The 24762-nt window shown below is 33.0% G+C and overlaps 4 protein-coding genes across 7 annotated transcripts; 3 read left to right on the top strand and 1 right to left on the bottom strand.

Moving 5' to 3' along the window:
* The first annotated feature begins 2629 nt into the window (after window positions 1-2629).
* On the top strand, window positions 2630-6292 carry LOC106636425 (uncharacterized). 2 transcript variants are annotated; one of them, XM_089588456.1, is made up of 3 exons: window positions 2630-3005; window positions 4324-5752; window positions 5927-6292. In XM_089588456.1, the coding sequence occupies exons 2-3, from the start codon at window positions 4797-4799 to the stop codon at window positions 6021-6023; spliced, it is 1053 nt and encodes a 350-aa protein (XP_089444582.1). In that variant the 5' UTR covers window positions 2630-3005; window positions 4324-4796; the 3' UTR covers window positions 6024-6292. The 2 variants fall into 2 exon arrangements, with proteins under 2 accessions (XP_089444582.1, XP_089444581.1); XM_089588455.1 differs by having other exon boundaries at window positions 4324-6292.
* LOC106636422 (uncharacterized) lies at window positions 4586-11076 on the top strand. Its single transcript, XM_089588454.1, has 2 exons — window positions 4586-4609; window positions 9143-11076. Exon 2 carries the CDS (start codon window positions 9412-9414, stop codon window positions 10993-10995), a length of 1584 nt encoding a protein of 527 aa, XP_089444580.1. The 5' UTR covers window positions 4586-4609; window positions 9143-9411; the 3' UTR covers window positions 10996-11076.
* Window positions 11077-13839: 2763 nt separating this feature from the next.
* Window positions 13840-16577, bottom strand: LOC106636476 (uncharacterized). Of its 3 annotated transcripts, XM_089588653.1 has the most exons (6): window positions 16322-16577; window positions 16029-16223; window positions 15657-15900; window positions 15039-15490; window positions 14806-14956; window positions 13840-14700 (listed from the first exon to the last, which is right to left on the bottom strand). In XM_089588653.1, the coding sequence occupies exons 3-6, from the start codon at window positions 15881-15883 to the stop codon at window positions 14463-14465; spliced, it is 1068 nt and encodes a 355-aa protein (XP_089444779.1). In that variant the 5' UTR covers window positions 15884-15900; window positions 16029-16223; window positions 16322-16577; the 3' UTR covers window positions 13840-14462. The 3 variants fall into 3 exon arrangements, with proteins under 3 accessions (XP_089444779.1, XP_023248051.2, XP_089444777.1); XM_023392283.2 differs by having other exon boundaries at window positions 13840-14956; window positions 15998-16223; XM_089588651.1 differs by having other exon boundaries at window positions 13840-14956.
* Window positions 16578-18798: 2221 nt separating this feature from the next.
* Window positions 18799-23355, top strand: LOC106636469 (transcription elongation factor SPT5-like). Its single transcript, XM_014348866.2, has 15 exons — window positions 18799-18964; window positions 19064-19173; window positions 19292-19550; window positions 19624-19850; window positions 19925-20423; window positions 20514-20841; window positions 20902-21473; window positions 21548-21933; window positions 22039-22431; window positions 22517-22579; window positions 22655-22714; window positions 22797-22850; window positions 22937-23080; window positions 23149-23187; window positions 23271-23355. Exons 1-15 carry the CDS (start codon window positions 18930-18932, stop codon window positions 23324-23326), a joined length of 3225 nt encoding a protein of 1074 aa, XP_014204352.2. The 5' UTR covers window positions 18799-18929; the 3' UTR covers window positions 23327-23355.
* The last annotated feature ends 1407 nt before the right edge of the window (window positions 23356-24762 follow it).

Raw genomic sequence — 24762 nt, 5'->3', positions numbered from 1 at the left:
TGCGTCATTACAGAATTTATCATTCAGTGACTAAGTACCTTAAAGTAAAGAAAATATGTATTACTCTCATTTTGTTAAACATTTTCTTCTAAATAACAAAATTTAATTTACGGTGGCTTGGGTGATTTTTATCGACTTGATCAAAGCCTCTGAAATTCTGGAATTAAGTAAATAAAATATGCCAAATTTAGTTGCGATTAGAAAATACTGGGGTCAACAACTTAATTTTTTTGCAAATTGCTATTGAAAATTTACCAATTTAACACCTACTCTTATGGACAGTAGTCACAAAATTTACTTTACCTTTGGAAATTTTTGATTAACCTTAAAAGTTTTAAATAATTCTTGTGTATTTTTTTTCAAAGAATCTATTGAATTCTTAAAAATATAGGGTCAACGACTTAACTTAAGAGAAAAACAGAAGAAAAGTTTGAAATAATGATCTGGTTTGCCTCGCAACATCTCTCAATTTTCACAATTATAATTTCACGGTATTTTTCTGGCGATTTCTTAATCTTGTACTTTTGTTTTACCGAATTGACTATATTTATTGAAAAATTTACTATCGAAAAGCGTTGATTTTTTAAGGGCCCTTATGGCACCCTACCCTAGGTATGATACTAACCGCCCAAGCCACCTTAAGGTAGTTGTTTCCTTAATCAAAAGTATCTAAAAGGTACGAAATTTTCAGCAAAACTAATATAAGCGTCGAGAAATGTGTGTAAAAAAATTTAAGACCGATTTACCATGTCATGATTGAAATATCCTCGTCAAAAAATCACTCTTTTAACATTGGAGCAATGGTGCAAACACTACATAGCCCCATTATTTTAAAAAGTGTAACTTACCGCATATCTATAAATAATTGAAAAACTACTGAAAACTACCTTAGACAGTAAAGAAACACATACATTTTTTGAGAATTTTTTACCACATGGTTTTAGAGTAACAGTAATCAAAAAAGTGCTCTTCGTTTGATTTTAGAAGATAACCAAGTAAGTAACGCGGATGGGGCAACGTCTCATTGACACATGAGTACAAGTAGATAGATGTATATGTTTATATACGTATAAGTGTCCGTAAAGGCATTCATATTTCTCTCTGATATTTTGAATACGGGATGATATATGGACATAACCTTAGTATTGTATATCTATATATACGATTGACCTATATATTGGGAAACAACTACCCTAATTGAGAAAATTTTTTATTTAATACAATTTTTTTTTTCAGTAGTAAATAATATATGATTTTATAAATTTTTTTTTTTTAAGACTAAAGGTTTTAAAATGTTTGAGTTACTTATTGATATGCAGCTTTTAGACATAACATAATGCGAAAGCATAAAATGCATAAAAAATTCTAAAAGCAGCTTCAGCACGTGACAAAGGTATAATTATGAGCAAGGTATACATTTCAACAGAGATGGTTAGAATTAATGTCTTAAAATTTTCAAAAAAAGATTATTCAAGAGGTTTAAAAAGTTTAGTGAATAATTGTGAAAAACTGAATTATCACATGCATTTTTTTCTTAATTTGCGGTTGATTTAATATTGCACTATTCACTTCTGATTTTAAAGACTTTTCTTTCAATTCTTGAAAAGACAAAAGGAATTAAAAAGTAATATGACAATGATATTAATTTTACTTTTTATATTTTATTTTGTTATATGCTGCATCTGGTTTATCAATAGTGCCTTACCTTCAAGAGACTATTAATTTTTCCTGTCTCAACTAGTACAGAACAATCGAAAGAAAGTATAAAAAGTTTATATTCGATCAAAAACATTTCATTTGGCTTATATTCCTTGAGTTGAAAATTTTATTTTGTAATCACTAGAAACTATCTACAAGTGTCATGTGTACGTATCTCCTAATATCAGCAAAGCAAGTTGCAATTTGTTCATTTTTAATAAAATTTTGCTGTTGCTTTCCAATTTTCTAATCAGACCTAGCGCTTGTTGTATGAAATGTGGGTTTAGTAAATACTCCAGGTTTATGACATTTGAGTAAGTATTAATTTTCATTATTTTTATACTTAAATATTTTCTACTTATGTCAAAAACACTACAGATTTTTCAATTTTTCAAAGTATCCACTAATATTAAGCGGAATTGTTATTCAAAAAAATTATTTTTATTTAAAAATTTTCCTCTCAAACGAAAAATTTTTATTTTAAATTTCAAACAAAAATTCACATAATTCATTTAAATTTGCACACAAAAATAAACTAATCTGATTTTACTTGAAACTTAATAAAAGTGATAACATGACAATATTTTGTATTAAATCTTTAGAGCCTGAAGATTTGAGCGTTGTACTTAAAAGTTAAGAGTTAAAAACTGCAAAATATGCAGAGCCAAACTGAAATTTTCTTAAAAGTCTTGAGACTTAAACTCACAGCTTTACAGCAAAATAATTTTGTCACTTTTAAAATAACCAAACTCTATGGCCATTATAAGCTAAAGATTTGAAATTTCCACAATTAGAATACGCCATGTCCACTCTCGTGTAAGGTGTTCTCTACTTTAAATGATTCATCGAGTTTCGGCGATCGTAAATGTGTAGAGTGACACATCAACTTTGCGTATATGAAGTTCTGGCTTTCTCTTGTGTCATTGCATTACCAAAGTGAGAATAAGTAAGGTACCTCAGCTATAATACGAGGTTAGTTTACACTAGTTGAACTAATGTTATGAAGCAATCGTTGCAGTTTTCATACCACCAAATTGGTTTTTGTGTATAGTTTAAGCAGTGCGAAAGATACAGTAAAGTTTCAGATTATAAGGCACTCGTAATATTTGTCGCGAAACTGAAATACACAACAAAGTAGTAAAACGAGATAAGGGTTTGCTTAGTAGTTTTTGGTGCCTCAAGTGAGCCAAGTCATGTTGTAGCTGTTCACTTGGATAACGAAATAACAACAAAGGATTTGAAAACTTTCGTCTTACTGCTGTGCAAGAAAACGGACGTCAAATATTAACTTTTTCTCTATAAAAATCGTAAGTTAAAGACATTCAAACTTTTCACTATTAAAATAAAATTTTAAGGTCTACTAAGAATTACACGATAACGGTAGTATTTTTTTCATATAAAACGTTTAGCATTGATGGCATTAATGATAAATTGCTGTCGACAACATTCCGTGTGGTTTAAAAGTTGGCAGCCTCATATTTGTCTAAGTTGGAATTTAAAAGCTCAATCACGTTGTTAACTGCATAAAATAATTACGTTTTTCGTAAAAAATACTATTAATTATTAGTAGTACAATTAGTAACATTGAACAACTAATTTTTTTTTTATTATTATTTTTATTATTGTTATTGTTGATTAGAAAGAGTTTTTTTTCTGTACCGCTGGTGGAACAGCGAACGTGAAATATATCTCCACATGTGTACACGGCCTGGGCCGATAAAATATAAAAATCTTGTTTATAGATAAATTACTGTTTAACTGTATAAATTTCACTGGTGTGAAATTTTCCATTATTCCTACTGAAATAATAGTAGTTTACTTTTGAAGAAATAATAAAAAATGATTTGATTTTATGATTTTTACAAAGTGGCTTACAGGCAAACTAATTTGTTTTCGTATTTATAGTTATTGCACCAGACAAACAATGTGTTGGAACTTTCTAAGGTTGCATGATTGATTAAATTTACATATGTATATATACACACATATATATATATATATATGTATATATATATATAACGTTACCACTTGAATATATATCATCAACATAAACTTGTTTTTAACATCTGCACTTATTATAAAACATATTATAATTTTAAAAAAAAGTCTTTAACCTCGATATAATAAAAAAAAACAAAGGATAAGAAATTAAGGCCATATTTTTATATTGACCAATTTCCATATATTTATGAATCTCATAGGTATCATTTTTTGTTTAAGTCTGCAGAAGATTATTATTTTGAATTCATCTCGCTTTTCCTTTGTGATGTAATGGTGTGAAGGGTACATGCATTTTTTTAAAATTTATGTTACCAAAAATACATACCAAATACATTACTGCTCGTTAAAATAAGTATTATAAACATGGTATAAATTTTTTGTAATTTATATTTTTTTCTGCTTTCATACAAATAAATATAACCAAAATAAAAACCTCCGTAACAATGGCATTATATGGTTTTATTTCCAAACCGACCAACTAACTTTACGTTACATTTCACTCAAATAGTATTCATTTGCAAGTATTTTTCAACACATTTAAGTCCATCTATTGTAAATGTTAGCGATTTTTTTCTTTTACTGTAAAGCGAATTACTTTATGTAATAGTGAATTTGAACTTTCAGGAACTTCCTTGGTTTTACCAAAATATCTAGATTCAACTGCACTAGAGGAATGTATCAACATCGGGTATAAAAATATCATAGCTATTACCAAAATCCGAGTCAACACTTACTGTAAAATCTAACGGAGTATAATACTTATAATGAGAGCCAATAAGATTAAAGATGTGCAACACCTGATGTGCAAATATTAAATGATACATTCTATTGTGAAACTAAACTTGACGAATACATTCGAGCAGACATCGTTATAAATGTGATTACTGCAAATTGTTATCTATTTGCGAAAGTAAGTTAACAATTCATACTTGAGTCCCCACTGTTGAAAAGCATATAAACAAAAATTCTGCCCAAAATTTTCTACTTTTGCACAGTATTTAAAACAGTACACTCGATTGCATACACACAAGAAGCCATTTGCATGTAAAATCTGTAGAAAATTTTTTTTTAAATTATTTCATCAAAAAACATACACCATGAAACATAATTCAAACGATGCGTGGTTTAAATGCAACTATTGCGATAAATCATATGCAAAGAAACAGGTTCTGAGGAAACACATTCTCGTCCATTTAGGCGTAAGGCCATATGAATGTAAAATCTGCGGCAAATCTTTTTCTCAAACCCATAACCTGAAAGTACATACTCGTACCCATACAGGCGAAAAGCCATTCAAATGTCCATTCTGCCCGAAATCTTATTCTTCGAAACAAAGCTTAAAACGGCACACTCGCTTCCATACACACGAAAAGCCATTTGAGTGTAAAATCTGTAGCAAATCGTTTTCTCAATCATTTCATTTAAAAATACATACTAAGAACCATATTATAAATGATGCGAATTTTAAATGCAACGATTGCGGTAAGTCATATGCAAAGAAACAGGCTCTAAGGAAACACATTCTCGTCCATGTAGGAGTAAAGCCGTATGAATGTAAAATTTGCGGCAAATCTTTTTCTCAAACCCATACCCTGAAAGTACATACTCGTACCCATACAGGCGAAAAGCCATTCAAATGTGAAATCTGCAGCACTTATTTTGGCCAGTCAGGTCACTTAAAAACGCACTATAAAAGAGTCCATGCACGGGAAAAGCCATATAATTGTAAAATTTGCGAAAAATCTTTTACTACCCGCTATAATGCAAAAATACATATACGTGCCCATTCTGGCGAAAAGCCATACCAATGTGGAATCTGTGGCAAATCTTATAATCAATTATCTGTTTTAAATAAGCATAAGCAAATTCATACACATGAAAAGTTGTATGAATGTAAAATTTGCGAAAAATCTTTTACTACCCGCTATAATGCAAAAATACATATTCGTGTCCATACAAGCGAAAAGCCTTACACGTGCAAAATCTGCGGCAAATCTTTTGCTTATAGTTCTAATCTAAAAAGACATACGTTACTTCATACTAAAAAGATCGAGCGTTTTGAATGCGACAGTTGTAGCAAGTCTTGTACTGATAAAAACAAAATTATAAGGCACCTACATACCCACGTAGTAAAATCATGTGATCGCAAAATCTGTGGCAAATCTTTTCTTGGCAAATGTAGTTCCAAATGGCGTAGTTTAGTTGATAACAGCAATCGACTCTATAGATGCCACGAATGCGGTAAATCTTTTACTGAAAAATACAATCTTATACGTCATATTCGCACCCATAATAGCGAAAGTATTATTTACAAATTGTTTTGAGTATGTATACTAAATTTTATTGAAAATCTCATAATTTTTAAAATTTATCATTCTGGGTCCTAGAAAACAAAAAATTTACATCAGTGTCTGTTATATGCAAACATATGCGGCTGTAAATCTGCTCCTTAATACGATAAATTACCAATTAAATGGACATAATTCGTGTAAATTAGGAATGACGAGGATGATATTAGAACTCAAAATTATGGTTAATCTAATTTCAATGACTTTTAATTAATTGTAAAATTATATTTGCTGTCGACTTTGTTTAAATAGCTTTTTAATACAAATGGACTATTATAATAAAATGTGCAAAAATATTTGTTAATTAAAAATGCATTTCTCACAAATTTCTAAATGTGTTGTTCAATGTTTATTTAGCTGTCTTTCCTGGCAAACAATTCAAACACTTATAAAAATATCTGTGTTTTATTTCTAAAGATGCGTCGTATTTATTACTATAATCATTGTTAATATTATAATAATGGTTATTTTAATTGTTGTGATTATAGCATTATGATGATGATGATGATTATTATTATTCTTTTTAAATTATTATTAATATTGTCATCATCATCATCCTTGAAAATACTTGCAAAATAAGAGTGTAGAAATTTTTCTCTCTTAGAGAAGAGTTGCGTTGCTAAGTTACATATAGCTTATACGAATTACACTGTTAACGAATGAATAGTTAAATGACAGTTAAATTAGAGCTATAATTAACGTGATGTAACAATATTTTACAATATTTATATAATTCTTTAGAGCCTAACGCTCTCAACTTCGTATTCAAAAGTTAAAAGTATAAAAGTTAAAATAATATTAAAAGCCAAAGTGTTATTTTTTTAAATGTCTCTGGACCCAAGACATAGCTATACAACAAATAATTATGTTACTTTTAAAATAACCAAACTCTATGGCCATTATAAGCTAAAGATTTGAAATTCCCACAATTAGAATACGCCATGTCCACTCTCGTATAAGGTGTTCTCTACTTTTGATGATTCATCGAGTTTCGGCGATCGTAAATGCGTAGAGTGACACATGAATTTTGCGTATAAGAAGTTCTGGCTTTCTCTTGTGTCATTGCATTACCAAAGTGAGAATAAATAAGGTACCTCACCTATAATACGAGGTTAGTTTACATTTGTTGAATTAATATTATTTTACAATCGTTGCGGCTTTCATATACCACCAAATTAATTTTCTTGTATAGTGCAAGCAGTACGATTCACGCAATAGAGTTTCAGATTACAAGATGCTCGTAAGATCTGTAAACAATTATTGTACAGGTCCAAAGTGTACATTGATATATTACAATTGAAAAAACGAAAAATCAAACGTTGTGGCTTTTGGTGTCTCAAATAGACCTAGTACTGTTCTAGCCTTTTACATTAATAACCAAAGTGGGGTTGAAAATTTTTGATTCACTGCTAAGGAAGAAGAAATCAAAAGTCAAAAATTAACTGTTTGCCGCTTAAGATCGTAAGTTAAAGTAATTATAACTTTGTTTATGAAAATAAAATTTTCAAGTTTATATTTAATTTAAATATTGCAGTAGTGTTTTAGTGGAAAAGTTTTCAAGTTTGCAGGCTCAAATTTGTCTGAATTTGATTTTAATTTTGAAAACTATATTATATCGTGAACTGCATAAAATAACGACAGATTTGTCCAAAAATTATTGATGGTAACAATGATTATTATTTCATTATTTATCAGAAATAGTTTTTTTTTCCGTACCGCCAACGGAACAACGACCAGCGAATATAGAATATAACTTTTACATGTACGAAAAGTCAGGTCCTATACAATACAAAAATCATAAAACCAGTTGTGAGGAAACTATAGCTCTGTTTATAGTGACTGTTGGCACGAGGGGCGCAGGGAATAGCACTATCCTTTACTTAAGTTATGTATTGTAAATATGAAAACTGGATCATATATCATCGGAGCATTCTCAGTATTTGGCAATATTCAAGTGAATTTGTGGTTTTGCTCTTATTAGCTACAGTATGAGACAAAGTGGGCACAAGCGATCATATATCATATTACTTTACAATAAATTACATATACTTTAGTTCTTAAGTTAAAATCTGTTTGAATTTATTGCTAATTTTTTAAATAAAACTTGAATCACATAATAGATGAAAAGTCATTATTTTTGTTTTATTTGACATTTTTTAGCATAAATAATTATTAGAGATTTCTTGGGCTCTATACTCCGGATGTAAGGACGGCATAATTACCGTTAAATTACATCACTAGCATAAAATTATCGATTATTATTTATTCTCATCATTATAGGATAGTACATGTATTAGAATAAAATAATAAGAATGCAAATGAGTTTGTTAACGTATTAATATACAAATTTAATTATGAAAAATATGAGTATTTTTCTTGTAAATTTTCAATATGATATAATCCAACACATTTTAATGTGATTGAAAAATATGTGAAAACAAATTAAATTTTTAACGTATTAATAAAATAATCCCGCTAATAAAAATGTGGGAGAATTTTATAAAATTTCATCCTCCAAAAAATTCAGATCGTACGCTTATATTCAGATAGCTTAATTTGAGTTGTACAAAGTTTATGGTATAACATCTTGTGGGTTTGTAGTGCCAACCGTCGCTGCAAGACCCGTCTCGGTTGAAGTACCCTTAAAACTGGCTTCAAGATTTGTATAGAACCTGGCCTTTTTTATACAAAGAGTTGTTTTCCATATTTTCTGCAACGATTTTTTCCCGAGTCATCTTTTAGCGAAAGTGCTACATTTATCCTCAAGTAAAAATTCGCGCCCACTGCTTATCAGGAAAGTATTTTTTTTTTTACGTGCACTGGAAAACTCTTGCCTTCATCTCACGAGGCAAGTTGCAGATAGAAAATATAAAAAAATCCCTTTGTTATAAGCAGCGAATGCGATCACGACCCGAGAGTTTACATGTTCCACATTTTCTTTGCGGAATCAATAAAATTATCGTATTTTCACGTATGTGGCGTGGCACTCTTTGCAACTTTGCATTTTGCGTCAAATACATACATTTAAAAGTTACACTTTTTTGTAAAAGTAATCAACAATTAAGTATTTGTGATAATTAAATTTTTATTTTCAGGAACTTCTTTGGTTTTATGAAAATATTCAGATTCAACTGCACTAGCGGATAATATCAAAAAGATGTATAAAAATATCATGAATACTACTACAATCTTAGTCAACGCTTACTGAAAAATTTAATGAATGATAATATTTACAATGGAAGATAATAAGCACAACGATAATCGGCAGTAAACATTATAAATGTATCAATTGTGAAAAGTCATTTATTTGCATGAGTGAATTGACAAATCATACTTGTACCCATACTAGTGAAAAGCCCTACAAATGCAAATTATGCGGAAAATCTTTCAACGAAATATAAAAGTGCATGGTTGCTGGCAAACACGCAAGAAGCTGCATGAATGTAAAATCTGTGGAAAATATTTTTCTAAATCATTTAATTTGAAAGTATATACTCGTATCCAAACAAGCGAAAAACCTTACAAATGTGGGTTGTGTGAAAAACCTTTTTCCAATCAGTCTAGTTTTAATAGGCATACTCGCTTTCATACACGTGAAAAGCCCTATAAATGTGGAATTTGTGACGAATCTTTTTTTCAATCACATCTTTTGAAGGTACATACTATGAACCATAATACAAACAATGCGAATTTGAAATGCAACGATTGCGGGAAGCTTTTTTCACAAAAATACACTCTAATAAAACACATTCGCGTCCATACAGGCGAAAAGCCACACAAATGTGAAATATGCAACAAACCTTTTAGTCAAACATCCCACTTAAAAGTGCACATGCGAGTTCATACGCATGAAAAACCATATAAATGTACAATTTGCGGAAAATCTTTTACTACCCACTTTTATGCAAAAATACATACACGTGCCCATTCTGGCGAAAAATACCAATGTGGAATCTGTGGCAAATCTTATAATCAATTATCTGATTTAAAAAAGCATAAAAAAATTCATACACATGAAAAGTTATATGAATGTAAAATTTGCGGAAAATCTTTTCCTCTAAGCCATACCCTGAAAATACATACTCGTACCCATACAGGCGAAAAGCCATTCAAATGTGAAATATGCAACAAACATTTTAGTCAAACATCCCACTTAAAAGTGCACATGCGAGTTCATACGCATGAAAAACCATATAAATGTACAATTTGCGGCAAATCTTTTACTACCCACTATTATGCAAAAATACATATACGTGCCCATTCTGGCGAAAAGCCATACCGATGTGGAATCTGTGACAAATCTTTCAATCAATTATCTGATTTAAAAACGCATAAACGAGTTCATACACATGAAAAACCATATAAATGTGAAATCTGCGGCAAATCATTTTCTCAAAGGAGTACTTTAAAAACGCACACTCGAATTCATACAGGTGAAAAGCCTTATAAATGTGAAATATGCGGCAAATCTTTCAATCAAGTATCTGATTCAAAAACGCATAAACGAGTTCATACACATGAAAAACCATATAAATGTGAAATCTGCGGCAAATCATTTTCTCAAAGCAGTTCATTAAAAACGCACACTCGTATCCATACAGGCGAAAAGCCTTACAAATGTAAAGTTTGCGGGAAATCTTTTACTCACAGTTCTACACTAAAAGAACATACTTTTATTCACAAGAGAATCAGTGAGTGCTTTGAATGCAACGATTGCGGCAAGTTTTTCACTGGTAAAATGGAAATTATCAGGCACCTACAAAACCACAAAGAAAAGCCATGTGAAATTTGCGGCAAATCTTTTCTTGGCAAATGTAATCTCAAATGGCATAGTCTAGTTCACAACAGTGATCGACTCTATAGATGCCACGAATGCGGTAAATCTTTTACTGAAAAACACAATCTTATACATCATACTCGCACGCATACTAGCGAAAGTATTATTTAAAAATTGTGTTTAATATTAAGTTTGAGTTTCGCAAAAATTTTACTATTTTAATGGCAAATAAACAGAATATTTTCTAGAAAACTAAGGTATGTGCTCGTTTTATTGTAAAAGATAATACTCTTGTAAACACAGAAAAGTAAGGAAGAAATCGACGTACACGAAAGAGAATGAACTTATTTAAATCATTTTATTATGGCTCCACAAGTATCGTACAATTTGGTATAAACACATAATTGTACTCCTCGTCTGAAGACGATAAGTTTAATTTAGATAGACATGATTTTTTCATACACCCGTAGGATTAATATTTTTGTAATATGCAGGCAGTCTATATTTCCTACAAAGGATGTTTTGATAAGATGAATGTATACACAATATCTTATGACCATAAAAACGTGTACGCATCTGAATACGGACTTAACAAAAAAATTATGTCACTTGTAAATTTAATTACAATATTATAATTAAGGGGCGAAAAACTGGAAATGACGATGAAGATGTTCTAATAAAAGAATAATATTAAGCTGACATTAATTATTTTTAAATAATTGTGAAATGTTTTCCTATCAAACTTTTTTGGAAATATTTTATAAATATTTTTATTGACAGAACACGAGATGGACTATCTTTTTTCAAAGTGAACGGACTGTTGTTAAAAATAATCTCAACATATGTATGAATGAACAAATGTATTTTACAAAAATTTTTAATAGTATAGATTAATGTTTATCCACCCACCAAATTTTTTAAAATATTTTTCCAAATATTAATTTTTATTTTTGAAGGTGAAGCTTTGTTCAACATTATTATTGTTACATCGATACTACATAATTGTTCCGATGACTAAAAAAAGTGATTTTAAAATTTTTTGTAAGTCTTTGCTAAAAAATAGTAAGTATATTGTATTCTCAACACTCGTTACATAAAATATAAGTCGATTGTGTATCCAGGTCTTATAAAATTTAAGTGCTGTGAGTAAATATTAATTGTTATTATTGTAATAATTTTATATTTTCGGCTTGTTTCAATAATAAAAACCACTTTTTAACTCTTAATTTATTATACTTAGCGAAATTATTACCCAATAATTTTTTCTTGAAAATTTTCCTCTTAAAACAATACTTTTATTACCTACAAGTGTTCAACAAAAAATCGAAAAAATACAATTATTTTGCAATAAAAAACTACTTTCCTGGTCCCGCTTGCTATCAAGGCTTAAGTATGTTTTTTTTTTAATTTTTTTTTTTAATCTTTTTTTTTTATAAGTAATAATAATCCCGAAAAAAACCCGACGATCGACTTTTTTAGTGCCCCTACAATTGATGTTCGAGACAAAATTGTATACCTACAGACCTACATAAAAGCATCTATATTCTGATGATGTGTATATTTGTGTGTATTGTATGTTATTTTTACTTTAGCTTTAGTTTGTATTTATTGTTGTCGTTACTGCTTTGACACGTTTAACTTCAATTTTCTCGTCAACATAGACTTATCTCATTTTAGTTGAAATTTCAGTTCTATAATCAAAATTTCAACCAGAACTACAATAGGTGCACGTGAGGGAAAAGTAGGTTCTGTTCACTTAGATGATTATGTGTACGGATTGTGTGCAGCTAATAATATTCATCGCTCCGTCAGCATGTTGAGTTTCTAGTGCGCAATTACGAAAAAGTAATAAAGATAATTATTTATATTTATATGTCTATGGAGGTAAAGGTATGTGTGCTTTCTAGGGTTCTAAATAATTTTATTGAATTGCAATTCATTTAGTGTAGAATTAAAAATTTTATTTTAATTCAAATATTAATTAAAGATTGAAAACTTGATTTGTTTTTTCAATTGGAAATTAATTTTAGTTAATAAATAATTGGTTTTTAAATATAAATAATTTTTACTGTTAGTTGCAACAATTTTTAACAAAAAATTGAATTAAATTGTTGATTGAGCGAGAAATTATATTTAATTTACATAATTTTTATTTGACTGATATTTTTACTCATCAGTTGAATTAAAGGTAATAGACCTAGCATGACTTTACAATACTGAAATTTATTTATTATTAGGGCAGGGTGAGATGGAGATGATGAATGCTCATGTTTGCGAATTAAAACATTCTGTGTTATCTGATTAGGTGTCATCTGATTATTTTGATTATCCCTTGATTTACTTTTCAAAATTTTATAGCTATTAAATTTTTTTTTTATATCTATTTAATTTCTATTTATACAGGTGTAAAATCGGCTTCCTTATGAATTATTATTGCTATTTCTTATTATTTTTTTTTAATAACAAAACAATCATTAAAAAATTTTTTTTCAAATAATTCTTGCATTTGTTTGATTTCTCTTACACTTCTTACCAGATAAAAGCTGCATGAGCGAAAGATAATTTTTTTTCAGGTGTTTGCCACAGCACAACTAGCTCAAAAAGATGAATAAGGATAAGCCTAAGGACACTCTGGACTTGAAGTAGGAGGAATTATCAATTATTGGTTTTCGAATTTTTTGGTCTCACTTTCATGTATACATTGAATTTTTGAACGATGAATTAAATAAAAATTTAAAATTAACATTCAAGGAGGGTTTCAAAATGAAGTTAAAAAATCGACAAAAGAACAATAGAAATGAAGAGGAACATGATTCGGGCATATAACTGTACTTACGATGTTTATTCGAAAGCTAATACCTGTGGTGAAATAAAAATGATTGTTAATAATTAAGGACCAGTGATAATAATTGGAATCAGTGAGAAAGCTAGTCTAATGAAATGATATAAAGGTGGATTTTATGGTATTTAAAGTAAGTTTTTTTTCTTTTTTTTTATAAAATATATGTACTCAACTTTTGTTTATACATGATTTTGGATTAACATTACATAGTAATTTTTAGAAACTATAATTAACACAATTTCATATTTAATAAAATAGTGATTTTTATTAAACAAAATAAAACTCTAGGATTGACATTCACCTCCATTTTTACAGCCAGATTTTTCAAAGAATAGTTCACTAACAGAAATTAAGAAGCTACCAGTAATGTTTTCGATAAACAACATGTTACACAAAGAAAAAAAAATTGGCAGGAAAATTTCACCCAGTTCTTTCAAATAACAACTTAATTGTTTCTAATGATCTGTAATAAAAATCTAATGTTTTAGGAGATTGAAATAATTATTTATCCAAGATTTAAATACTATGCATATTATGTAAATGTACTGTTGTATGTAAAATCGCAGTTAATTTGTCAGTTTTTCAAATAATTGAGTGTAAATGCAGAATAATTATTTCTTTGTTTTGTGTAACAACATAAATAAAATATGTAAAAATGAATCAATAGCGAGTAAAAATTATATAATCATTTCACAAGCAAAAATGATAACTGCAAAACACGTGTGTATTTTTCAACACTCGCAGTTTTTTCTAGAAACATTATTTTTCAATAATTAAATTTATAACACTCCTACAGCTATGAAAATTTTTGGGACAGATTAATCCTACAACGGCTCCTGCCTTCGTAAATAATCACATGAATCGTATGATTAAATAGAAAATCACTTTGAACATCATTATCGTCATCACGCATTATTTTATGAAATACTAATTGATCATCAACATACCTAGAAACAAGTCCTAATTTATTTGCTTCATTTTTTGACAAATGTTCTCCAAGATATTTGAAGAAATTATCTTCTTTTTTTTCCACCCTAAAATTATCAAGACATCTATCAAAATGATTGTCTTTTGACATTAAAAAATTTCTAATCTCACTTGTCTCTTTGAAATTTAGCAGTTTGCTAGAACCAGAATACCTTGAAAAGGAAGATGTAAATTTGTTATTAATTGTTGGTGATGTTTGTTTTGCAGACTCTTGATGCGATGTATAAGCAATTTGTAGTTTACAGGGTTTTCTCCATGTGTGAGTTATGCTTGATGACATTATTTGCTTCTCACCCAAGCCACCTGAAAACCGTAATAGATATTATAATAAAGACGGACATTAATATTTCCAGATGTGCAAAAAATTACAAGAGAGCGTATTTACTTATTCTCCGCGATTTTTTGGAAAACAAAATTTCTCCATGGGCCTCGACGTAGTTCATCAAAGACCCTTTTCCACTCTGATTTGTGGATTCATTAGTTTCTTTAGAATCCATTTTTCTAAGTGGAATCATCTTTTGCTTATCCTCTAAACTAATTTGATTTAGTTTTTGTTCGATCTCTCTTATGTTTGTTGACTGTATTTTTTCTATTTTGAATATCTTGCTAAAGTCATCATCCCTTAATTCGCATGTGAGATCATTTTCTTCAATGTTACTTTCTTCTGCGTCTTTTTTCAATAACGAACGCGATCTATCCCCTGCAGATACAGTCCCTATCGTTGGGGTCTTGGGAGTACTGTTGTAAGTTGGACGAAGTTCAATTGAAATATTTCTACTACTGGACAAGTTGCTTGTGTTTACTGATCTTCGCCTTGATCTTACACGAAGCTTCTTGCTACAAGAATTAAAAAAACTGATTAAAATACTATTTACATGGCTTATGTATTTGAATTTCGAACATTAGATCTATTCAAACTACATGAGTACAATAATAACAGATATAGCAATGATAATTGGTGCGCAAACAAAAGTGTTTTCAAAACATCAACGACGTTACTTACTTGTACCCAATATTGCTCGTTGAACTAATTTTGCTAAATACATGTTTCGAATTGACTTTGTGGGTATTCATAAAGGCGGCGACATTGGATTTGCTTTTGATTGTCTTGCCAAACCAATCCAGGACAACATTTTCAGCCAAACAGTCTTCTAGACCGGATGCAAGACCATCCGCAAGTGTACAATAACCGTTGGTAAATGACACAGCCTTTGAATTGTTTCCACTCATATTGATTCTTTATGGGCCTACGATTATAATTAACTTGTTAAAATTATTAAAAATCACGCGGAGTACTGCATGTTGCCGACACAACGATTTCAGACAGTGCAAAATAAGCCATACAATGTGCCGTGAAGCAACAAACAAAGCTTACTGTTGGTGGGATTCGGCGATTCTTCTGTGGGCTCCCTGGACCGAGCTGATATTATATTGGACAGATCAATTTCTTTGTCGAGGCAGGCCAGCCTCTTTCGTTTCTCATCAAGCAAGTATTTAACAATGATATCGTTTGATTGTAAAATGACCTTGTGAGTATTACCAATGGAAGCCAATGTTGAAGCCGTGTCTCCTGCAACATTTAAAAACCAACATGTCAATCGGACCGTAAGCAAAAAAAATCCTGCCTATGAGGATGAAAATACTTGAAAAGAAAAACCCTTGACTAACGTATGCACGAGGCTAGCTCGCTGAGCGTCGATTCCTTAGTGATCCTTTGCTTCTTGTTAGCTGGCTGCATCTTAAAATTCGGGCCACATTGGAGAAACGTACTAAAGTATATCACGATTTCAACATTCACATAAGCTTTTTCCGCCCCACACGCGTTTTGTTTTGGAAAAACGAGAGGCTTATTGAAGGAGGAGGAAATTTAAAAGGACAGGACATCAGACATCAGCCCGATCAGCCCGGTCAGTCGGTGAAGAGAGATGGGAATACGATTGTTTTTTTAGTAGCAAAAGTGGCGGGAAAACTTTCATTCTCAGTATTACTGTATACATTTTCGACATAATCAGCGCCATCTCGCGTTGCAAATTTTGAACTAAAAAGTACCCTTAAAACTCTCTACTACCTACCGTAGGTCACTTAGGTAACTTAACTGCTGGCAGCATTTGCGGAATACTGCAGCCTCTGATTTTATCATTCTGGTAAAGAGAGCCGTAAAATCTGGCCAGTTAAAACAGCAGACGACGTGAAAGTCGAGAAAAAAATGCAGTGAAGATTTCATCGCTGTTGACTGTCGTCTGCTGTTTTTACTGGCGATTCGGAACAGAGCGCCAGTATAATTCAAGGTAGTTGGCTTACCGACCTGACGGTAACGTAGAGCGCAACCTTAAATTACTTGCTGGTGACGATTGCGGAAAACACCCATGGTGTACAATGTGTGTGAACTTATGTGTAGTAATTATATATAGTAATCGCTACTAATAAGTAGTGCCATACTGCCATATGGTCGATTTTATTAAACCATATAAGTAGAATGTCTATACTTTTGGAGGTCAATTTTCGGGTAAAAAATTAGTTGTAAACTTGCCGCAAATAGCACAAATAACGTTAATTTTTTATTTTGTGTTTGTAAAATTAGTTGCGGCTGGTTTATAATTAATAAAATGGCACTACTATAAATAGTAATAACTATTTGGATCAGCGCCATCTAGCGGTCTTTATTTTTTGGCCAAAAGTGGCTCCTAAACTTTTGAACCAGAGCTTAAGCGCTTAGAGCCATTTAGTCAATTATAAACCAGCCGCAACTCATGATTAAGCTATAAAATGAAAAAATAATGATACATGTGTTTTTGACGGCAAGTTAACAATTTATCTTATGCTCGAAAATTTATCTTTCAAAGTATAAATACATAGGAGGTCGATTTTTTGGTAGAAAATAGATTGTTAACTTGCCGCCAAAAACACACGTATCGTTATTTTTTCATTTTATAGCTTTATCATGAGTTGCGGCTGGTTTATAATTGACTAAATGGCTCTAATCCTGAATGCTCTGATTGAGAATTTTAGGAGCCACTTTTGGCCAAAAAACAAAGACCGCTAGATGGCGCTGATCCAAATAACTATTGCTATTTACAGCAAAGTCACTTTGATAATTATAAACCAGCCGCACCTAATTGCATGATTATTAAATAAAAAGTTTACAATATTGGTGCTGCTTGCGGCAAGTTTACATTCTATCTTTTACCTGATCTACCTCCAAAAGTATAAATACATAGGAGGTCGATTTTTGGTTAAAAAATAAATTGTTAACTTGCCGCAAATAGCACAAACCAAGTAAAATTTTTATTTTATAACCTTAAGATTATTTGCGACTGGTTTATAATTGATTAAATGGCTCTAGGCGCTAAAGCTCCGGTTCAGAAGTTTAGGGCCACTTTTTAGTTCAGAAATTCTTAACACTAAATGTAAGCTTGCCGCAAACAGCACAGACATCGTTAAATTTTTGTTTTACATCTGTAAGATTAGTTGCGGCTGGTTTATAATTGACTAAATGGCTCTAAGCGCTAAAGCTCTGGTTCAAAAGTTTAGGGCCACTTTTTAGTTCAGAAATTCGCAACGCTAGATGGCGCTGATCCAAATAATTGTTACTTCTTACAGTAGAGCTATTTAATTGATTATAAACTAGCCGCAACTCATTTTGTAAACACAAAATAAAAAGTCGACATTTTCTGTGATGTTTGCGGCAATTTATCTTTTACCGGAAAATCGATCACCAAAAGTATAGACATTCTACTTATGTGGTTTAGTAAAATCGACCAAATGGCACTACTTAGTATTGTGATTACTATAATTACACACGATAAATTTAATTGAATTCAATCTTTGTGATGACTCAATTTAATTTAATGCCTCGATAATCACTGTGGATGTATATGTAAAATATTATAAACGATGGTTTATGTATAATATTATGCAAAGAAACACCAAAAATTTATTCTTATAAAACCTGCATATGTTTTATTTCGCACGTATGTATAGGTATAAACTTGTCTATCGAAAACGACGAAAACCCAAATAAAAACTTGTCATGGCTTGTTCGAGCAATTCTACCTCATGTATATGACACATATAAGAGTTCACCCACGGAAACACAGAATAGCGAGGCAAAAACAAAACAAATTTGAAGCACCTCAATTCCTCAATTGCCTCGTGTGGGTTGTTGTCCTCTGCTAAATGCAAAGGAAATTTCGAGATCCGTTGTTTTTTTCGTCTTTCTTTATAATTTTTATTGTCTTCGTCTTGTATTGCATCACATGATCACATCGCAACGATAATGTCCAGCCGGTCGCGTAACTCCTTAAACGCCGGGTAGGGACAATTGATATTACGCGTGACTCGATACTTTCTTTCTTCTTATTCACAGCAAAAAAGCAGTATAGATACTACCTGGTTCGCTCTATTTCGTAGGTCCAGTTCGGAGGAAAGTGACATTGACTTCGAGTCCGATGTCGAGGACAACCCGGAGGTACCGGTGTACGAGCATCGATCCGAGGGCGACAAGTCATACGTGGAATCGGGTATGCGTGTACTTTTTGCAACATCTGTTTGTTTGTTGTTGTTTTTTCTCATGAATTTTGGCATGCGGGAGAAAGTGAGAGTGAATGTAACTTGACAGGAGTTTTGTTGAATTTGTAGAGGCTGCAGAAAGCTATTCGGATGACGATATTGACGATGTCGAGGAGGAGGAAGAAAGAAATAGCAAAAAGCCAAAGAAGAAAGCCAAAAGAATCGTGAGCGATTTTATCCTGCAAGAAGCTGAGGTTGACGATGACATCGATGAAGAGGAAGACTATGAGGATGGATCTGGACTTGGGTTTGTTGATAACGAAGTGGATGAAGTTGGCCCAACTGCCAGAGAAATCGAAGGCAGAAGGAGAGTCACCAATATTTGGGAGTACGTAGAGTGGATGCTGCTCATCGTGATACAAAGTTTTTTGTGTAAGTTGAAAATGTGTTATTCTCATTAGAACAGGAAAAGAAGAAGAGATTGAGGAATACCTGAGAAACAAGTACTCCAAGGAAAGTGCTGTTGCACAGCATTTTAACAATGAAGAACTGGATGATGAAATCACCCAGAAAACGTTGTTGCCTGATATCAAAGATCCAAATTTATGGATGGTCAAGTGCAAAATTGGCGATGAAGCCTCCACTGTTCTTCTTTTGATGAGAAAATTTCTCTCTTATCAGTATTCTGGTGAGTTTATTCTTTTTTACACTGCACACTTCACGTACAACATTAATTTCATGAAAGTTCAAATTACCGTGCAGATAATCCACTCGTCATCAAGTCAGCAATTGCACCAAAAGGCATCAAAGGCTACATTTATGTCGAAGCTTACAAGCAGATTCACGTAAAAGCTGCTATTGAAAATATCACTAATCTGAGAATGAGTTATTGGGGACAAATAAAAATGGTGCCCATCAAAGAAATGACCGACGTTCTCAGAGTGAATTCTACAACGAACCTCAAGTCGGCACAGTGGGTAAGGATGAAGAGAGGTCTGTACAAAGGTGATCTGGCACAAATTGATTACGTCGACCTGGCGCAAAACAAAGTACACTTGAAACTGATACCAAGGATTGATTACTTGAAACTGCGAGGCGCATTGCGACTGACGGCAAATGAAGATGACATCCCGAAACGGAAAAGAAACAAAAGGCCTCCTCAAAAACTCTTTGATCCAGAGGCTATAAAGACTATCGGTGGTGAGGTGGCTAAAAACAGCGATTACTGGGTGTTTGAGGGAAATCATTACTCTCACAAAGGGTTTGTATTTTCGAACGGCTGAATAATGTCATGCTCCTGTGGTAACCATCGCACGCTTTGCGTTATAATTTTAAAAATTAAATTTTCCAGCTTTTTGTACAAGAACTTCAATACAAAAAGCATTGTAACCGATGGCATCCAGCCAATGTTGCAAGAGCTAGAAATTTTCGAGGACAACTTGGAAAACGTAAACCTAGATGCTGGCCTCAGTTCGTCACAACTTAGTGGGCCAGTAGGAAATTTCAGTGTCGGCGATAACGTAATAGTTACGCAAGGCGAACTTTTGCATTTGCGAGGAAAAATCTTGTCCCTGGACGACAAAGTAATAATGTTACCAGACCATGAGGAATTAAAAGACCCCATTGAATTTTTGCCTTCGGAAATAAAAAAATATTTCAACATTGGTGATCACGTAAAGGTAAAAACGACGCATCCAATTAACATGATATTTGAATAAACGATGAATCATCATCGACAGGTTCTAAATGGCAAGTACGAAGGCGATACAGGCCTGATCGTGCGGATCAAGAATGACCACATAATCGTGTTCTCCGACGTGTCGATGCACGAAATGGAAATTCTGCGCGAAAGCTTGCAACTCTGTCCGGACGTGTCGACGGGCGTCGACAGTCTTGGCAAGTTCGCATGGGGCGATCTAGTACAACTGGATCCCATGAGCGTAGGCGTGATCATTCGATTGGGACGAGAGAGCTTTCAAGTACTGTCGATGCACGGCAAGGTCGTGATGATCAAAGACACTTCGCTGACGCTGTACCCCGTGAACAGAAACACAACTGCTTTGGACATGCATCAGGATTCGATCAAAAGGAAGGACATAGTGAAGGTGGTCGATGGGCCGCACTGCGGCAGGGACGGGGAAATCAGGCATCTGTACAGAGGTTTTGCCTTCGTTTACTCGAAAATGTACACCGAGACCGGAGGTATCTTTGTCTGCAAGTCCCGACACTTGCAGTTGGTCGGCGGAACAAAGTCGAATGGCGTGTTTGATATCACTTCAGCTGTATGCGCTTCTCCCTTGCATATTGAACCGTAAGTCACTGATTCATGTACACTTGCATTGTCTAGTCTATGATTTCAACAATTTGCAACAACAATAATTACAGCGACGTAAGTGGACCAAAGATCAACAAGAGAGGTATGCGATTTGGTGGTGGCTACGGTACTCAGCGCAACACAAAGCTCATCGGCATGACGATTCGCATCTGCGGTGGGCCGTACAAGGGTAGTATCGGTATCGTCAAAGACGCCACATCTACGACCGCCCGAGTCGAGCTGCACTCGCCCTGCCAGACGATCTCGGTCGATATATCTCACATTGTTAATGCAGATGGGAACAAGGTCCCCGAAGGTAACACCCCTCAAGGGTACAACGCCGTCAACGCCGACTACACGCCGAATCGCAGTATTGGAGGCCGTACGCCTATGTACGGACAAGCTAGGGATGGCTATAGAATGCAAGGGCAAGGACCTCAGACGCCCATGTACGAGAGTAAGTATCCATTTTTTTTTTTTTTTTTTTTTTTCCTATCTCCAAGATTCGAAAACCCGTGTACTCTGTTTGCTTGCTTTGATGAACGAAAATGGGAACTTTCAGCTGGCGCGCGAACTCCGTATTACGGCTCCGGTACACCGCTGCAGGATGGCAGCAGAACACCGGGTACGTCAGGTGCTTGGGACCCGAAAGTTTCGAACACGCCCGCGCGAAGTAGCGAGTACGACGACGATGATGTTGGCCCGAGCACGAGTTTCATGGAAAATGACGCGCCGAGCACTCCGCTCTCGCCTGATTACTTGGGGAACAAGTCGTCGAGTGGAGTATTCGATTCCGAGGGTAGTTTCGATCTCAACTCGCCCATCAGTCCATGCGCGAAGCCCAGTTTTCACAGCAGTCCGAACCTGCACAATAGCTCGTTCAACAACAGTTCGTACTCGGCTTCGCTTAATTATACTCCCTCGTCGCCTACCGAGTCCAATCAGTCGACCGATGGTGAGTAAAGATGGTTGAAAACAAATAATCGATTATCAATTTTTGGTCCTTTGATTTATGTTTTTTTCTTTTTATTTCACTTAAGAACGTCGCGAGTACCTCGACTCACCCGCATCGCCTCCAAGTCACAATGTATTGGCTGATAATGGTGAGTGAATCTTTAAATTCAAATGAATTATCATTCTAGGAATTTTATCATTTAAATGGTTTTTTACTTTTTCAGCGGAACAGTATAATTATTCACCTAAATCGCCAACGAGGTCTCACGCATCTTTTATTACTGGTGAGTTGAAAATGTCGATAATTATGTGACTCGATTATTCGGAGATGTTTATCATTTCATTTCATAAATTTATGTTTTACAGGAGATATACCATCCCCTTATTATGGTTCGCCTGCATCTCCAGACTTGAAAAGTGGTAAGTCATTTATAGTTGTTGCGTAATTTAATGATATTGTTGCAATTTTTAATATATGTAATTTTTTTTTTTTTTCGAATTTTCAGAAAAAATCATACAAGATGAAAATCCTAACTTTTACGGATCCGACATGCCTGCATCGCCTTTGCCTGCAGAGCATAATGAAAAGCCTTGCTTTTATGGGGCAGAATCACCTGGATCACCCCCGCCCGAGAAGCCGTATGAAAATGGTATTAATTGAGTTTGTGGTGAAGTTCAATACGTAAGCGTAAAATTAATCAAATCTTTTCCGTTTCAGAACCTAATTTTTATGTTCCCGCGGATTCCGAGATTGCTGGTGGGTAATAACATACAACAGTGTAATAATTTAGTATGTAGTACGTGTCACTTGATTTATTCGCTTTAACGGGCATGTTACAGGACAATCGGAACAACAGGCCAATTACTACTCTCCAGAATCACCTACTGCTGAGTAAGCACATATTAACATAAATTTTTTTTTTAAGTACAAAATACCTCTTAGGTAGTACAAAGTTCCTAATATTTTTACCTAGTGTTAGATAATATTTATTTTGCTTTAATATAACTAGTATATTGTTTATCCTTGTCAATATAATTGACTAACTAACAATGATATCTTTTCAAGAATCATCATTACTATTATGTCGTAAACATATCAAAGCGCCCTTACAAAATACGGGGGCCCATTAAAAAATGTTTTTTATTTTTCTATAAAAAAAATTTTCAGTAGATCTGACCATGACATACATCTACTGTTATGCTTACGAAATCTATGTTTTTAGTAGTTTAAAAACTTGAACGAATTTTGTACAGATGATCAAAATGAATCATCTTGAACGAGCAGTTTATGCTAATGTAAGTTCCATGATATTTGAATAAATATTCACAGAAATTTTTTTGATACTTTACTGTTTCAAGCGACATTTACGATGTAAATATCACATATATCTATGAAAAAGAACAAATTATATTCTAATAATCTCTCATGCATTCATCACGACCTCAATCATCTGACATTGATCCCATGAAAAAAAAAAGACCAAATAATTTCCCATACGATTAACGCCTCAGGGTTCATGGAAGGAACCAAAAAAAGTCCCGAGGTAACAAACTATGTGCAAACGCATTGGAAATCGATATGATTCTCGTGCTATACCTCAAAACCACCCAGTTGAAAATAAAAAAAGGGCATTCATCACCCGGCAATCCGCAGTCACGCGTCTATTGACCGATTTTTTTACTGACCAGATTTCACGTCTCACAGTAAACAACGAGCCAAAATCTCACCGATTCATTAGAAACCATACGAGGAATAAAAAAACTGACCCCAGCGATCGGGCAAATCATATTCACCAACAGCGCAGGCTTGCGGACAAAAAAAAGGGGGAAAATCCGTTAACGGGCTCTTTCTATCCTAGATAGCTTCAATGCCGATGGGAAAATCGTGTAGTGGCGCATGGGGTGACGGCGTGGTTGTGTGTGAGAAAAACTCCATCCCCTTATTTTGTGTGTACATACACGTAAGGGAAAGCGCAGCGTTTTTCCTATGTGAGATTTTTCACTCGGCATGTGTACATTAAATGTATATGAGCCACTCTGTTAAAAACCTCATGTTTTACTCTTTTTCAAGCAAAAATAATCTTAATTATTTAATTATTGTTAATAATTAAGATAAAAAGGTAACAAATGGAAACAATATGGTCTAAGTTTGAGACTAACAATATGTATTATTGATCCATTATATGCTATTAGTAAATCTTCCCAGTATGGTTAATATTTTTTTTAATGTCAAGTATAATTTAAAAAATACGTTTTAATTTCGTAATTGAAAAATAAACATGTATGATTTCTATTAACAATCAACAATAATTCATAAAAATTTTTGTCAATT

The sequence above is a fragment of the Copidosoma floridanum genome, unplaced genomic scaffold (assembly GCF_036245765.1).
Source record: "Copidosoma floridanum isolate Cflo_tuat_1 unplaced genomic scaffold, Cflo_Japanese_pri ptg000007l, whole genome shotgun sequence".
Classification (NCBI taxonomy): Eukaryota; Metazoa; Arthropoda; class Insecta; order Hymenoptera; family Encyrtidae; genus Copidosoma; species Copidosoma floridanum.
This window is presented reverse-complemented; position numbering and strand designations above follow the sequence as displayed.